Source organism: Phocoena sinus, chromosome 2 (assembly GCF_008692025.1).
Source record: "Phocoena sinus isolate mPhoSin1 chromosome 2, mPhoSin1.pri, whole genome shotgun sequence".
Lineage (NCBI taxonomy): Eukaryota > Metazoa > Chordata > Mammalia > Artiodactyla > Phocoenidae > Phocoena > Phocoena sinus.
In genome coordinates this window covers 136,185,980-136,201,155 of record NC_045764.1, presented here as the reverse complement: position 1 = coordinate 136,201,155, position 15,176 = coordinate 136,185,980, and the positions used below count along the sequence as shown (strand labels likewise).

General features: G+C 43.2%; 1 protein-coding gene across 2 annotated transcripts in view; it reads right to left on the bottom strand.

Annotated features, from left to right (window-relative positions):
- Positions 1 to 15,176, bottom strand: part of DAAM1 (dishevelled associated activator of morphogenesis 1) — a 180,242-nt gene that overhangs the window by 12,943 nt on the left and 152,123 nt on the right. For both annotated transcript variants that reach the window (XM_032623414.1, XM_032623415.1), the window contains exons 18-22: positions 13,446 to 13,552; positions 11,004 to 11,092; positions 9,978 to 10,146; positions 6,197 to 6,304; positions 4,184 to 4,244 (exon numbers count right to left, since the gene is read on the bottom strand). In XM_032623414.1, coding sequence (XP_032479305.1) covers positions 4,184 to 4,244; positions 6,197 to 6,304; positions 9,978 to 10,146; positions 11,004 to 11,092; positions 13,446 to 13,552 — 534 coding nt within the window. The remainder of the gene's footprint in view (positions 1 to 4,183; positions 4,245 to 6,196; positions 6,305 to 9,977; positions 10,147 to 11,003; positions 11,093 to 13,445; positions 13,553 to 15,176) is intronic.

The window sequence follows — 15,176 nt, the reverse complement described above, 5'->3', positions numbered from 1 at the left end:
AAATTAATGCACAGAAATCTCTAGCATTCCTATACACTAATGATGAAAAATCTGAAAGTGAAATTAAGAAAACACTCCCATTTACGATTGCAACAAAAAGAATAAAATATCTAGGAATAAACCTACCTAAGGAGACAAAAGACCTGTTTGCAGCAAATTATAAGACACTGATGAAAGAAATTAAAGATGGTACAAATAGATGGAGAGATATACCATGTTCTTGGATTGGAAGAATCAACATTGTGAAAATGACTCTACTATCCAAAGCAATCTACAGGTTCAATGCAATCCTATCAAACTACTACCACTGGCATTGTTCACAGAACTAGAACAAAAAATTGCACAATTTGCATGGAAACACAAAAGGCCCCGAATAGCCAAAGCAATCTTGAGAATGAAAAACGGAGCTGGAGGAATCAGGCACCCCGACTTCAGACTATACTACAAAGCTACAGTAATGAAGACAGTATGGTACTGGCACAAAAACAGAAATATAGATAAATGGAACAGGATAGAAAGCCCAGAGATAAACCCACGCACATATGGTCACCTTATCTTTGATAAAGGAGGCAGGAATGTACAGTGGAGAAAGGACAGCCTCTTCAATAAGTGGTGCTGGGAAATCTGGACAGGTACATGTAAAAGTATGAAATTAGATCACTCCCTAACACCATAAACAAAAATAAACTCAAAATGGATTAAAGACCTAAATGTAAGGCCAGAAACTATCAAACTCTCAGAGGAAAACATAGGCAGAACACTCTATGACATAAATCGCAGCAAGATCCTTTTTGATCCACTTCCTAGAGAAATGGAAATAAAAACAAAAATAAACAAATGGGACCTCATGAAACTTAAAAGCTTTTGCACAGCAAAGGAAACCATCAGCAAGATGAAAAGACAACCCTCAGAATGGGAGAAAATATTTGCAAATGAAGCAACTGACAAAGGATCAATCTCCAAAATTTACAAGCAGCTCATGCAGCTCAATATCAAAAAAACAACCCAATCCAAAAATGGGCAGAAGACCTAAAGAGACATTTCTCCAAAGAAGATATACAGATTGCTAGCAAACACATGAAAGAATGCTCATCATTAATCATTAGAGAACTGCAAATCAAAACTACAATGAGATATCATCTCACACCGGGCAGAATGGCCATCTTCAAAAAATCTACAAACAGTAAATGCTGGAGAGGGTGTGGAGAAAAGGCAACACTCTTGCACTGTTGGTGGGAATGTAAATTGATACAGCCACTATGGAGAACAGTATGGAGGTTCCTTAAAAAACTAAAAATAGAATGACCATAAGAGCCAGCAATCCCACTACTGGGCGTATACCGTGAGAAAACCATAATTCAAAAAGAGTCATGTACTGAAATGTTCATTAAAGCTCTGTTTACAATAGCGAGGACATGGAAGCAACCTAAGTGTCCATGAACAGATGAATGGGTAAAGAAGATGTGGCACATATATACAATGGAATAATCCTCAGCTATAAAAAGCAACGAAATTGACTTATTTGTAGTGAGGTGGATGGACCTAGAGTCTGTCATACAGAGTGAAGTAAGTCAGAAAGAGAAAAACAAATACCGTGTGCTAACGCATATATATGGAATCTAAGGAAAAAAAAAAAAGTCATGAAGAGCCTAGGGGCAAGACGGGAATAAAGACACAGACTTACTAGAGAATGGACTTAAGGATATGGGGAGGGGGAAGGGTAAGGTGTGACAAAGTGAGAGAGTGGCACGGACATATATACACTACCAAACGTAAAATCGATAGCTAGTGGGAAGCTGCCGCATAGCACAGGGTGATCAGCTTGGTGCTCTGTGACCACCTAGAGGGGTGGGATAGGGAGGGTGGGAGGGAGGGAGATGCAAGAGGGAAGAGATATGGGAACATTTGTATATGTATAACTGATTCACTTTTTTATAAAGCAGAAACTAACACACCATTGTAAAGCAATTATAGTCCAATAAAGATGTTTAAAAATAAATAAAGGAGGGTAATATACACATCATCATGGGAATCAAATGCAAGAAAAGAAGCAGAAACCCTTATAAATCATGAAACTTGCTCTGATTAAAAGAAATTGCCACAATCCTAGTTCTTTGACCTGGAAATGGAGTGTATGTATGTGTGTGAGGTGCAGAGATGTGAAAGCAATTTTAAAGTGTTTCATGAATGTATAATTCCATAAGAATTCTGTCTTTGATACCTTCAAGCAATGTAATCAATTTGTGAAAAGAACAACTGGGACACATGAATGTTTCGACGGATTAAAGTCTGCCTCCCAATATTTCCATTTAAGCTTCCAGAAGAAGGGGGAGGCCTCTGTAGCCCCTTTTCTGTGAAGAGTGTGTTACATTGTACATGACCCAGGGGCTAGAGAGATTTCAGCAAAACAACATTTAATAAACCCCCCAAACACATAACTTCCTTGGGACCCCTCTCTCATGCCTTGCTCTGAACTAGCTCATATGCAGGGGTCAGAGCCTCCATTGTCAGGCTTTAGGACTGTCAGTCACTGCTATGCTAGTCTCAAGAAAGCTTTCCACTGGGAGGAAATGGCCGCAGAGTGAAGACTGTAACACAAGCCTTGTCCCAAACTGCCCTTATCCAGTTTGGCCTCTGAAAGCCGAGGACTGTCCTCCACGCGCACTCACAGTCTCTCAGCCCACAGGGGCTGGAAAAAAGAGTATCTACTGCTCTTTTTAAACAGCGACCCACCCCTACCCCCTCCCCCAAAATAAGGAAAAAAAGAAAACCTTACATGCTCCTTAATTTATTAAAAATAGAAAAGGTTAGACACTGTGACTCTAATTTTTATTAGAGCTGTTTCTTTAATGAGGTCAACTACTTTCTATGGCACAGTTTTATGATTATAAGAAGGAGGAGGTGGGACCTCCCTGGCGGCGCAGTGGTTAAGAATCCACCTGCCAATGCAGGGGACACGGGTTCGAGCCCTGGTCCAGGAAGATCCCACATGTCGTGGAGCAGCTAAGCCCACGAGCCACAACTACTGAAGCCCGCGTGCCGCAACCACTGAAGCCCGGGTGCCGCAACTACTGAAGCCCATGCACTTAGAGCCCGTGCTCCGCAACGAGAAGCCACCGCGCTGAGAAGCCTGCACGCCTCAACTAGAGAAAGCCGGCAAGCGGCAACGAAGACCCAATGCAGACAAAATAAAAAATAGATAAATTTATTTTTTAAAAAGGAGGAGGGTCCTCCTGGCGTTACTAATAAATGATCTGTGGGGCACCTTCCCGAGCTGCCTGCAGACCAGCCTCCTTCACCGAGTGCCAGGCCAGAGCTCTGCTCTCCCACGCGAGGCTTCTCACCCTGACCCGCCCCCGCCGTGTCAGCAGCCCTCGTGCAGTACCCACGGGGCACTGCGCCCTCACAGTCTGGGTTAGTTCCACCGGCTCCACTGCCTCCGGCACCCTGACCTGCTTTCCTTCCATGGAGCCCGGGCCCAGGTCATCTCGTATAACTGAGACAGCCTCCCTCCTCTGTACTTAAGTTCACCCTACCCTCCTTCTAAGCCACAGCTCAAAGTTCATCTCGTCCAGAGGAGAAGCTTCCTCTCACACACGCCAGCCATTCCCGAAGCCTCGGGCTAACTTAAATCCCCGATCCTCCTCAAGGCACCTTTGTCATCACTTAGGAGGTGAACTGGACTGACTGCTCCTGGCCACTGTAACACCTGGAGGGTAAGGATTCTGAGTCATCGTGATCCCCTCACCTTGAGAATGGACTGTACCCCCAAAGAGCTCAAAAAATACTCCCCAAGGGACCGGCTCAAAGACAACAGAGAAGTTCCATTGCTCTGAGAGTAAACCTCATTTATAAACAGAAACACTGAGAAGACCTTGAAGACCCTCTAGCCAATCCACTTTCATGAGTCCTGCCTCACAGGTAGGAAAGTGGTGGAACGCTGGGTCCAATTTCCCAGTTCCTGTTCCCGTGATGCCCCCATGACATCCTGCCGCCTGCCACTGCATCACCAGACTAAACACAGCCTGCCTTTGCTTCTTCGTTGTTGCATTTTTTTTTCTTTTTTTTAAACAATAAATGTTTATCCTGCATGCCAAGGCAACCAGCAACTCCTCTGCTGGATACCATCACCAGCACCAGGGAGAGTGAAGGGACTGGGAATTAGAACGAGAAACATACTCACCGTCTCTACTGCTTTCAGGCCACTTCTCAAGGTGCTTATTTCTTTGTCCAGCTCAGTCATGCTGTTGTAAATGGCAACATTTTAGTAACCAACATGGGACTTACACTCATTGTATTAAATATATGATGAGTTTAAATATTTCATGCTTGGAAGTCCACACTACTTCATTTTAAATGTTTAAAATTCCCTTCAGTGTTCAGATCGCACAGAAAGACAGCAACATTTTAAACTTATGAAATTTAGGTATGGAATTATGTTTTTTTTTTGTTTTCCACAGCCAGCAGGTATAATATTTATAGGTTAAAAAGGGCAGAATAGAAATATGTCATGTTTCAATCTCACAAAAATCTCACTTAAGCAAATTACTGTATGTGGAAATAAATTTCTTGCCATGTGTGGCTCCCTTTGGACAAGGAAAAGAAACGTTGATCCACAATCATGTGTGTTGTGCTCTTCATTATTATTATATTGCTTTTCATGAATGCTCTGGTAGTATGAATATTACAAGGTGATGGCCTAAATTTCAATCAACAATGATTTTTCTTAAAGTTTTACTAATTAGTTTTCATTTTCATTGACCTTTTTTTTTTTTTAAACAGAGAAAGTTTCCTGGGCTTCTCCCATAATGCTTTTTATTTGACAGCTTTTAAACATGAGAGATTACAACTTAATTCTCACAGAGAATTCACATGTAAACAAATTCATTGACACTTCATTTATTTCAACATTTTAATTTCATGTCTTACATGGTACACTTCTACCAAACTCTACAGAGGGAAAAAATTAGCCTGCTCATCAGGCTTTTTAAAATCACTGCAAAAAGATGCAGTTTAAATATGTTTTTAAAAAAAGGGGAGTGGGGTATTACCCTGGTGGCACAGTGGTTAAGAATCCGCCTGCCAATGCAGGGGACACGGGTTCGAGCCCTGGTCTGGGAAGATCCCACATGCCGCGGAGCAACTAAGCCCGTGCGCCACAACTACTGAGCCTGTGCTCTAGAAGCCCGCAAGCCACAACTACTGAGCCCACGCGCCTGGAGCCCGTGCTCCGCCACCGCAATGAGAAGCCCATGCACCACAACGAAGGGTATTCCCCCATTGCCACAACTAGAGAAAGCCCGTGCGGGACAACCAAGACCCAATGCAGTGAAAAAAAAAAAAAAAATTTTTAAAAAGGCGGGGTGGGGGCAAAAGGAAGCAGGAAGAACAGCAAGGAAAAGTGCCTACCCCTCATGAGGTCTCTGAAAAGTGGTGTGAAGTTTGTGGGGAAAGTTTAGTGATTTTCCACTTTATTTTTAGTTCCTTCATTTGCATAAAGACTGCTTTCCATTAAAAGGTTGCTTGGTTTCTGGGAGTGTGTACACATGGGAAAATTACTAGCAACACCCTGACCTGCAGGACTTCCATTTGCTTAAACATGTATCCTCATATCCTCATTTAACTAAGTGTGCTCCCACCTGTATTTTAAGAGAACCACCCTTTCCAACTACTAGTGAAACCACACTGCTTCCCTAGACTCTTCATAACTCAGAAAATTAGGTTTTGTAGAAGTTAGAAACTGCATCTAGGAATATTCTGAAACAGCTAGAACAAGTATACAGTGACCCTTGAACAACACAGGTGTTAACTGTGCGGGTCCACTTATACGCAGATTTTTTTTCAATAATTATGTACTACATGATCTGTGGCTGACTGAATCCTCAGATGTGGGACCATGGGTATTGAGGAACCCCGCACAGGAAGGGTCAGCTATGAAGTTATATGTTGGATTTTCAGCTGTGCAGTGGGGACTCGGGGGTGTCGGCACCCTTAACCCCACCGTTCAAGAGTCAACCGTATATTCAAACTCATGTAAAACATCTGAGTGACATGGATACTATTCAAACTTTATTTCATACACTGTTCAGGGGAAAGCAAACAGAAGGACCCTCTTCATGCAACGCTAACTATCTCAATGGCTAAACCACAGTTCAACGGACTTAAAAAACTGAAACAATTCACTCTGAGTACTTACTTTACTTTTGCTGCTTGAGGAATGTCCCGCAGCTCCTCATTTAGATTGAGAACCTTGGGGTATTTATTTTCCACAATAGTTATGAGATAGTGCAAAAGTGTAATGTTCCTACAGTTACAGAAGGAGAGAGTATTAAACATGGTTAATATCTGCATATGATTTGTATATTCAAGTGATTACTTCCACAAGAATGCTACATCCCTGCATTACTTTCAAAATGTGTAGGTTCCTGAAAGGCAGGCATTCTTAAGAGAAAGGGAGAAGAGGAGAGCCTTCATGGGATTTACAAAAATATATGTCAAAAGAAGCACACATCTTCTGAAAGGGAAGGGCAGGGGTAAGAATTACGTTTTTGGCCCATAATGGGGATCCTTCAAAATCTGTGTAATGCGACGGGTGATGGAAATGAGTCTGAACCATTGCCAAAAGGGACATCCCTTCACAGTGCATCCACCCACAGATGAGGCCTGCCCTGCAAGTTCCTAACAAGCAGGGTGGGGTGGGGAGTGAGGGATGTTTAATCCACTAGAGAGGACAGCTAATTTTCAAGTCTGAAAGTACAGAGCAGCAACTCACTGATGAAAATCACTGACAATTCTCATTTAAGGGTTTCTTTCAACTGGGTGATAACATTTTTCCTTTCTGAAAGTTAGAATGCCCCCTATTGCAGGGCAGGACCTGGAAATGGGCCAGGACTGTGCCATCATGGATATGATACCCTCGCAGCCTAATTTTAGCAACACTTCAGCTCCTAACTGCACAACCAGCTCCCTCTTTGGTGGTGACAGGGCTGAACCCTGACTGACCTGGGTTGAAAAGGCGGGCATCTGATAACACTATCTATGAGGCCACGCTGTGGTAGTCTGGTCCCCTGGTCCCCGACTCTGATGCAGATTACAATCACCTGGACCCCAGATGCCTGGGCCAACCTGAGATTCAGTCATTGGAATGAGGTGGGACCAGATGTGGATATTTTTTAAAACTCCCCACTGAGACTAACAGCCAAGATCAAGAACCACTTATGCTATTGAAAGTTAGCATAATCAGGAGGACAAAAATGCATTTCTTTAAAAACATTTCCATAATTTTTAGGCAGTTTGCTAATTCACAAGGCTAAGTACCCAGCCCTCCCAACAAAAGTAAAGCAGAGCTGCCAAACTATTTTTTCCCCATAGCCATGCAAACCATTTCGGGTTATCCTTGCAGCTTCCTAGAGGTCAATGCAATCCTATCCCTGAGTCAACTGGCCCACAGGGAAAATAATTTCCCCTTATTTTTCTTGCGCTAATAATTAGAAAACCATCGCTCAGCAAAGTAAAACAGTGGCTAATAGTCCTGGCCACTCATTTTGCAGGTGTTCAGCTGTATTGTTCCACTTCAGTTTTGCCTTTCACAGAATCTATGTGTCTGCCATGTGCTGGCTGCATGAGAGGCAAAATCCCAGCAACCATCACGAGAAAGAGTAATGCCATTTTCCTTCATTATTTCAGAGAAATGCTTTGTTAGAGAAATTTATTTCATTAACTATATATGCCTTTTTTAGTGTAGAAACACTTAAAACCAGATCACATTTGGATAGCAAACCACATTTGTTTGCTATCCAAATAACACCTCATATGAGTGAATATAAATTCCTGAATAATAAAAACAACAACTAAACAGCCTCACATTTGACTACTCTCTGGTCATTACCAGAAACAAGGCTTTAATGCAGAGTGAACAGGGAAAAGAAGAAGATCAGAAATGTTTTTAATTTATTATTCTGAAAAGGCTTATTGTGTATTGGATAAATTTTATGTCATTAACTAGCAGATAACCATGTAGTAAGTACCAGCTTATCAGTAAGTTGGAAGGTGGGGGGCAAATGTGTGTGTGTGAGTGTGTGTGTATGAGTGAGGGGAGAGGGAGGGAGAGAGAATAGGACTGACTGGTGGTGAGGATTTCCTTCCTCCCCAACCTGCAAGCCCAGTTGAAGAGAATGCCGTTCCTTAAAAGATGGCTGCTCTTTATATGCAAGTAAGATGCTGTAGTTACTTACTGCAACCTCCAAATAAAATCGGTCTGTTGGTAGAGGACAGCTGTGGGCAGACCACTAGAACAACTGTCAAATACCTGTAAGGCCAAACACCTTGCTGGTTGTGACCTCAGACAAGCTAAATGAGCCACCTGACCCTGCCTCGGTTTCTTTATCTGACAACAGGTGATACAACACTTGGCCTGGGAACTTCACAGGTTGTTGTGACAATCAAATGTGAACGGGCTCTGCAAGGATCAAGTGCTTACATTAAAAATAAGGTGGTGTTCAGAGAAAACCATAATTCAAAAAGACACATGCACCCCAATGTTCACTGCAGCACTATTTACAACAGCCAGGTCATGGAAGCAACCTAAATGCCCATCGACAGATGAATGGATAAAGAAGATGTGTACATATATACAATGGAATATTACTCGGCCATAAAAAGGAACGAAATTGGGTCATTTGTGGAGACGCAGATAGACCCAGGGACTGTCATACAGGGTGAAGTAAGAAAGAGAAAAACAAATATCATATATTAACACATATATGTGAAATCTAAAAAATGGTACAGGTGAACTGATTTGCAGGGCAGAAAGTGAGACACAGATGTAGAGAACAAATGTATGGACACTAAGGGGGGAAAGTGGGGGTGTGGGGGTGGTGGTGTGATGAATTGGGCGATTGGGATTGACATATATACACTGATGTGTATAAAATAGATAACTAATAGGAACCTGCTGTATAAAAAATAATAAAATTCAAAGAAAAATAAGGTGGTGTTGATAGAACATATCAGCTGTGCTTTGTTAATCTATTTCTACACGATGCAAAAATAAGGTTTTAACCCCAACTGAACATACTGCTTGTTTCTTATACGATGGATTCAGGGTTGCCATAATGCTATGCTTCACTGGCCCTATAGAAAATATAGAATAAAAAGTCTCACTGGTTGGGAATAATTAGGGTGAACAGCTTATACTTCTAAAAATAATTCGGGTTACAGAGAAGTTTACCTTAGAAACAAATTCCTTCCAAGTCAGTGGGAAACACAGCTCTCAGGGAAGCTAGAGTTAATATGCCTAACGCCCTTACCTGGAAATGACACTAGCACATTTTCACCTTCTGGTGTCTCTAACAGGAATCTGTTCACCTAAAACACACTTTCTAGGAAGCATTTTAATGAGTCTTGGGATGAGCAGCTGAATACCAACAGCCAAAATGCATTTATACATTGTCATTTTTTAAGGTAGCTGCTAGCTTGCAGGTACCAAGGAAACCATAACCTAAAAAGCCAACATACTTCACATTCTGTCATCAGCTGTCAGTTTTTTATCTCTCTGGAGGAGTAGCAATTAGGAGAGGCCGTGAGGGGGCTACTAGGGTGCTGGTAAGGTTCTGTTTCTTGAACTGGGCACTAGTTATACAGATGTGTTCAATTTGTGGAAAGTCATCAAGCTGTACCTTTACGGTGAGTGAACCTGTCTTTCGTGTATTACACTGTAATGAGTTTACCCGAGAAAACCCCAAACGCAAAAAACTTGGACTAGATGATATCCTTGTGGAATGAAAATGAAGGATAACTGGCCCAGTAGGAACTTGGGGATATGTGTGGTCATGAGACAGGAAGGGAGGAGTCAGTGGAGAAGGAAAGAGCAGGAGAAGGAGAAGTGCAGACCAGACACTTTGGGATGAAGAGGCCCAGGAGGACCAGAGGGTACAAAGCTGAGCCCCGACCTGAGCCCCCAGATCTTCCATACTTACTTATCGATACTGGATTTTGTGTCAGCAATCTTATTTAGGCTGGATATCTTGAATCCATATGCATTGCCTCTTTGGCCTTTATTCATGTAATTTCCAAATGCCAAAACCACTTCCAGCAACTGCTTCAGGGCACTGCTCCTAAACACCTCTTCTGAACCAGAACGAATTGCTTCAAAACAAAATACATAAAACTATTACAACAAGACTTTTCAATGATACCCATCCTAAATCTACACACCTGATAACAGATACTGGAGATGTAACATGGGGCTGTTAGACTACCAGGGGGCACTTTCCGAACACCTTTACCAGAAGCCAAGAGCAAGGGGGCAAGGAGAGCCAGCTCAAGTTGTTCAAGAGACCCAGAGACAGGTGCACAATCCTAGCCTTTCTCAGTCTTTTTCTTGGCTGACTCACCGACCATAAGCAGTTAGGAATACATAGAGCAGCTACTGCATTTTCCACATTCCTTTGCAAACCCTTTCTTGCCTGGTGTGAGTCAGATCACAGGACAGTTGATCAATTCCACTGATAGAAAAACTGGGCAAACGTGTGACATGTCACAGCTGGCAGGTGTCATCAGGACCCCAAAGTCAGCCTGCACTCTGTGGCTGTGCTCTTCAGTTGCCCACATTTCAAGCACCTAAAAATTTAACAGCCTCAAAATCAAACCATGTATCAGCCTCAAATCTTCCCTCAGAAAAATCCAGTAAGGCCCCGTTACAAGAAAGCTAACTGTAGGTTTAATGCCAGTAACGATCAAATAAATTCCTCACCAATACCCAGATAGCAAAAGCCCAGTTCTGCAGAGGAGTCCAGGGAGTGTGCTGTGAGTTCCAGAACCCAGGCTAGGCCATCAAGCCAAGGACAGACCTTAAGTAATTATCTGCCAGAATTCCAACAGCTTTCAAGCAAAAAAAAAAAAAAATCACCAAAGAGATCCAGTTTACTATATGCACTTGCATTGCACTTGTAAATGGGTACTTGAGATGAACATCATTGCCAGTCTGGGCAGCTTGACTTTACCTTCTACTTTGGGTTTCACTTCTGCCACACGCTCTGCAAACTTCTTTTTGAAGTACAGCGACTGCAGTCTTTGCTGATAATGATTGATTCTGTAAGAGCAAGCATCAACTAATGAACATGTACTTAATACACGTATGTTCACTCAATGAATATGGAGGTGATGGTACCTTAGAGCACTCCCACCCCAACATGCACACACACACACAGAGTTCCTCTCCTGGACAGGAGCACAGGGCCTGAGGCCAACTGCACCTGGAGAGCCCATTTCCCAGTGCCCTACGGGGAGTGTTCGGGCAAGTGCAGCAGGGCCTTAGCTCCAACCAGCTTATGCAATTGCTAAAAGAAAGTGAGAGCTAACTGCCGTTGACTAAAGCCCCCTTCATTTCCCCAGAGTCCTAGTAGCTCTTGAGAACAGAAAAGCGATAAAAAGGAATGAAAATGTAAAGACTCCCCGCTTCTGCTGCAAATGAAGGGCAGTTGCCTGCACTCCTGCCATGGTGCTTCACTTGCCACAAAGTGTGCCTTGCAGAACTGTAGGCTAAAACTCGGCTAAACTAAACTTGGCTAACTGTAGGCTAAAACTCCTCTCCCCACTCACATCCCCAAACCTTCCTCTTTCTTCACAGTTAGGTCCCTAGCTGTACCCCTCGGGGCTGGAAAGCTCTGCCTTCCAGGATAGCGACTAGCGACTAGAGATAACAGGCCACTGGCCTGTGATCACCACCAAGACAGGCTGCTTGGTGTTTCTGAGCGGGTGAGGGTGGGCATACCTGCCCAGGCCTTCTGAAATCGCTGCCTAACCTGCTGTCTGGTGGAAACTTCAGTCCAGTAGGACTAGCGATCAGCCCTCATCCAAAACTATACCATATAATCAGACAGATGCAGGCCAGGTTCTGCTCTTATTAGGTGACCTTGGGCAGGAACCTTAACTCCTCCAGTTGCTGGCAGAGAATACCTCCCTGCCTGACAGCCTTCCTGGCAGGGCTGACAGCAGGATTAAGATGCATGCAAAGATCTAGACAGTTACTAAGGCGCAGTTATTGCAGGTGGCCATGTATTTGTCCACATGAAGTGTTGCTGGGCATACGTGTCAAAATTTCAAAACCAGCCTTTGTTCTACAGTAGTATACAAAATGGCAAGTTGAGGTGAAACAACAAAAATAAGTCCAGATATGGCAGAAATGCAGAGTGGCATGTTCACCTTGGCCACCATGTAGGCCACTGGCACTCAGGGGAGGAGCTCTGCCCTGGGGTTGACTGAGAGTTTCAGGATCACTGGTCCTTGTCCAATGCAGAATCAATTCGCTAGGCCTGGGATGGAAAAGCAACTCAGCTCACACGCCAAACTCAATTACGGAGCAGCAGCTGCTGCGGGGCTTTCTGGAGAAGGGTTGAGAAAGCTTGCCAAGGTTCCGTGGGAAGAGTGCCACGATCGATTAGTGATGTCTGCGTGTGTCATGATTTGACATCCAGACCCTGGCTATTTAGTGATGTGGGCTCTACGTTGATACCTCTGAGTCTGCCCATTGTTTCCTATTTTACAACAACCTTGAGATGTTGAGGTATAAGGAGGAGTGGGCTAGAATCCCAAGGGATCAAAGTGCTGAGGAGAATGACACTGACTAGAACCCAGAAAAGTTATGACTTGATTAGGTCAAAGTACATGAGCCAAAGAGGCCCAGAAATAGAGATAACTCTGAAGAAACTCTGACCCTGGCTCACCCATGGGTGAGAACTCACATAAACAAAACAATCAAGTTCCACACAACTCAGACTTGAGGAGATTTGGGGATTTAAAAAGGCTTCAGGGCTTCCCTGGTGGCGCAGTGGTTAAGAATCCGCCTGCCAATGCAGAGGACACGGGTTCGAGCCCTGGTCTGGGAAGATCCCACATGCCGCAGAGCAACCAGCCCCGTGAGTCACAATTACTGAGCCTGCGCGTCTGGAGCCTGTGCTCCGCAATGGGAGAGGCCACGATAGTGAGAGGCCCGAGCACTGCGATGAGGAGTGGCCCCCACTTGCCGCAATTAGGGAAAGCCCTCGCAGAGAAACGAAGAGCCAACACAGCCAAAAATAAATAAAAAAAAAAAAAAAAAAAAAAAAAATTTAAAAAGGCTTCAAGTTAAGGCAGGTTAACTGGCCCAGATAATTCAACAGGAATCAAAAGATTCACTTCCTTAGAAAGGCCAGGGGCATCTTTGCTTTTTTTTTTTTTTTTCCTGTAAGCGGGCCTCTCACTGTTGCGGCCTCTCCTGTTGCGGAGTACAGGCTCCGGATGCGCAGGCTCAGCGGCCATGGCTCACGGGCCCAGCCGCTCCACGGCATGTGGGATCTTCCCGGACCGGGGCACGAACCTGTGTCCCCTGCATCGGCAGGCGGACTCTCAACCACTGCGCCACCAGGGAAGCCCCATCTTTGCTTTTTAAACATTTTCAAACTCACCTGCTCATCTCGAAAAGGAATCTATCAGCCTTGGCCATCCGATCCAGTTCATGTTTATGTTCCTCCAACAGATCAATGTCACTCTTTTCAGGAACAAATTTCAAGAGCTAAAAAGTACATGCAAATATTAAAACTGAAGTTTATAATTTAAATTCTTGCCCTAATTTTTCACGCTTTCAGTTAAATTGTCCCAAGATGAAATTTTAACATTTAATTTATAAGCTCTCCTCACAGGTGACTGTTCAGATACAATGAAGTGATTAAATCTTTCCATTTAGGTGGCCAAAAGGTACAAACTTCCAGTTACAAGATAAATCGGTAACGGGGATGTAGTGTACAACATCATGGTTATAATTAACACTGCTGCTTGATATATAATGAAAGTTATTAAGACAGTAAATCCTAAGAGTTCTCATCAGAAAGGGAAAAAAAGGTTGTTCTGGTTTTTTGCCTTTAAAAAACTTTTATCTATATGAGATGATGGATGCTAACTAAACCTCTTGTGGAAATCATTTCACATTTGTAAGTCAAACCATTCTGCCACACACCTTAAATTTATAGTGATGTATGTCAATTACATTTCAATAAAATGGGAAAAAAACCTTTCTACTTTTACTTGAAAGTAGTTAAACCAGTGTAAGATTCATTTCTGGTATCTATGTGTTCTATAGTGCCCCTCAAATCAGAATTGGGAAGTTCTTTACTAGGACCCACTTTACATAGTCCATTAGAAAGGGGCCTTGGAGATTCAACCTTCTCATGAGAAGATGCTACAACTGAGGTCCAGAGAGATTAGGTCACTCACCCAGGATTATAAAGCAAGTGTGTGTGATCTTCAGAAATAGAACCTGGGTCTCGACTTCCAGCTCTATGTTTTTTTCCTATTACATCATGCTGAAATGAGTAATTTTATGTGTATTTTCTAATCAATTTGCTTATTTCTTTGGCTTATCTAATTCCATCTCATTTTTTGCTCCATGTAGAGTTAGGTGAGAGGAACACAATGGGATGTGAAGTTTTTGATTCCATATTTTATTTTGGATGAAGAAATGAGCATGGAATGTGGAAGAGATAGCAATAATACTTAAAGTAGAAAAAGCACTTCTGTATGTGTCTAATTTTCTTTAAAGGCACAAACGTGTATGTGTATGCCCAGGGCTGTGTTTGTGTGCTATTTTCTAGATCAAATATTCTTGGACTTTAAAAAAAAAAATTACACTGAGCCTCTGGACCCTGAGATCCTCCCCATAAACTTGATGCTGGCATTGCGTGGTCCATTTAGCAGGTTTTCAAATGTTCATTGGATTTAATTAAGGGATCTCAGAAAAGGCAGTCAGTCTGGGTACCACCAGCAGAGAAAGAGAATTGGAACTACAGGGAAGGAGATGAACGGTTTGAGGTTGGAGATATATTCCAGGCAGAGTGCTTATCATGCTGGGTCCTGGAAGGGGCAGTGCAGCACTTACACAGGAGGAAGAGTGGCCACCGCAGCAGTGGGCAAGGTCAGGGAGGAGCAAGGGCCTTGCAAAAAATTCAGTCTTTATTTTGAGGGCATGGGATGTAACTTAAAATCTCAAGTAGGGGAATGAGTTTGCACTTTAAAAAGAACACTCTGCCTGCAGAATGGAGAAAGAACTAGAAAGGATCAAAAGTATTGGGGGTTGTGATTAGATTGTTGGTGCAGTAATCCAGGTGAGAGACGGTGGTGGCCTGGAATGGGTAGTGGACAGG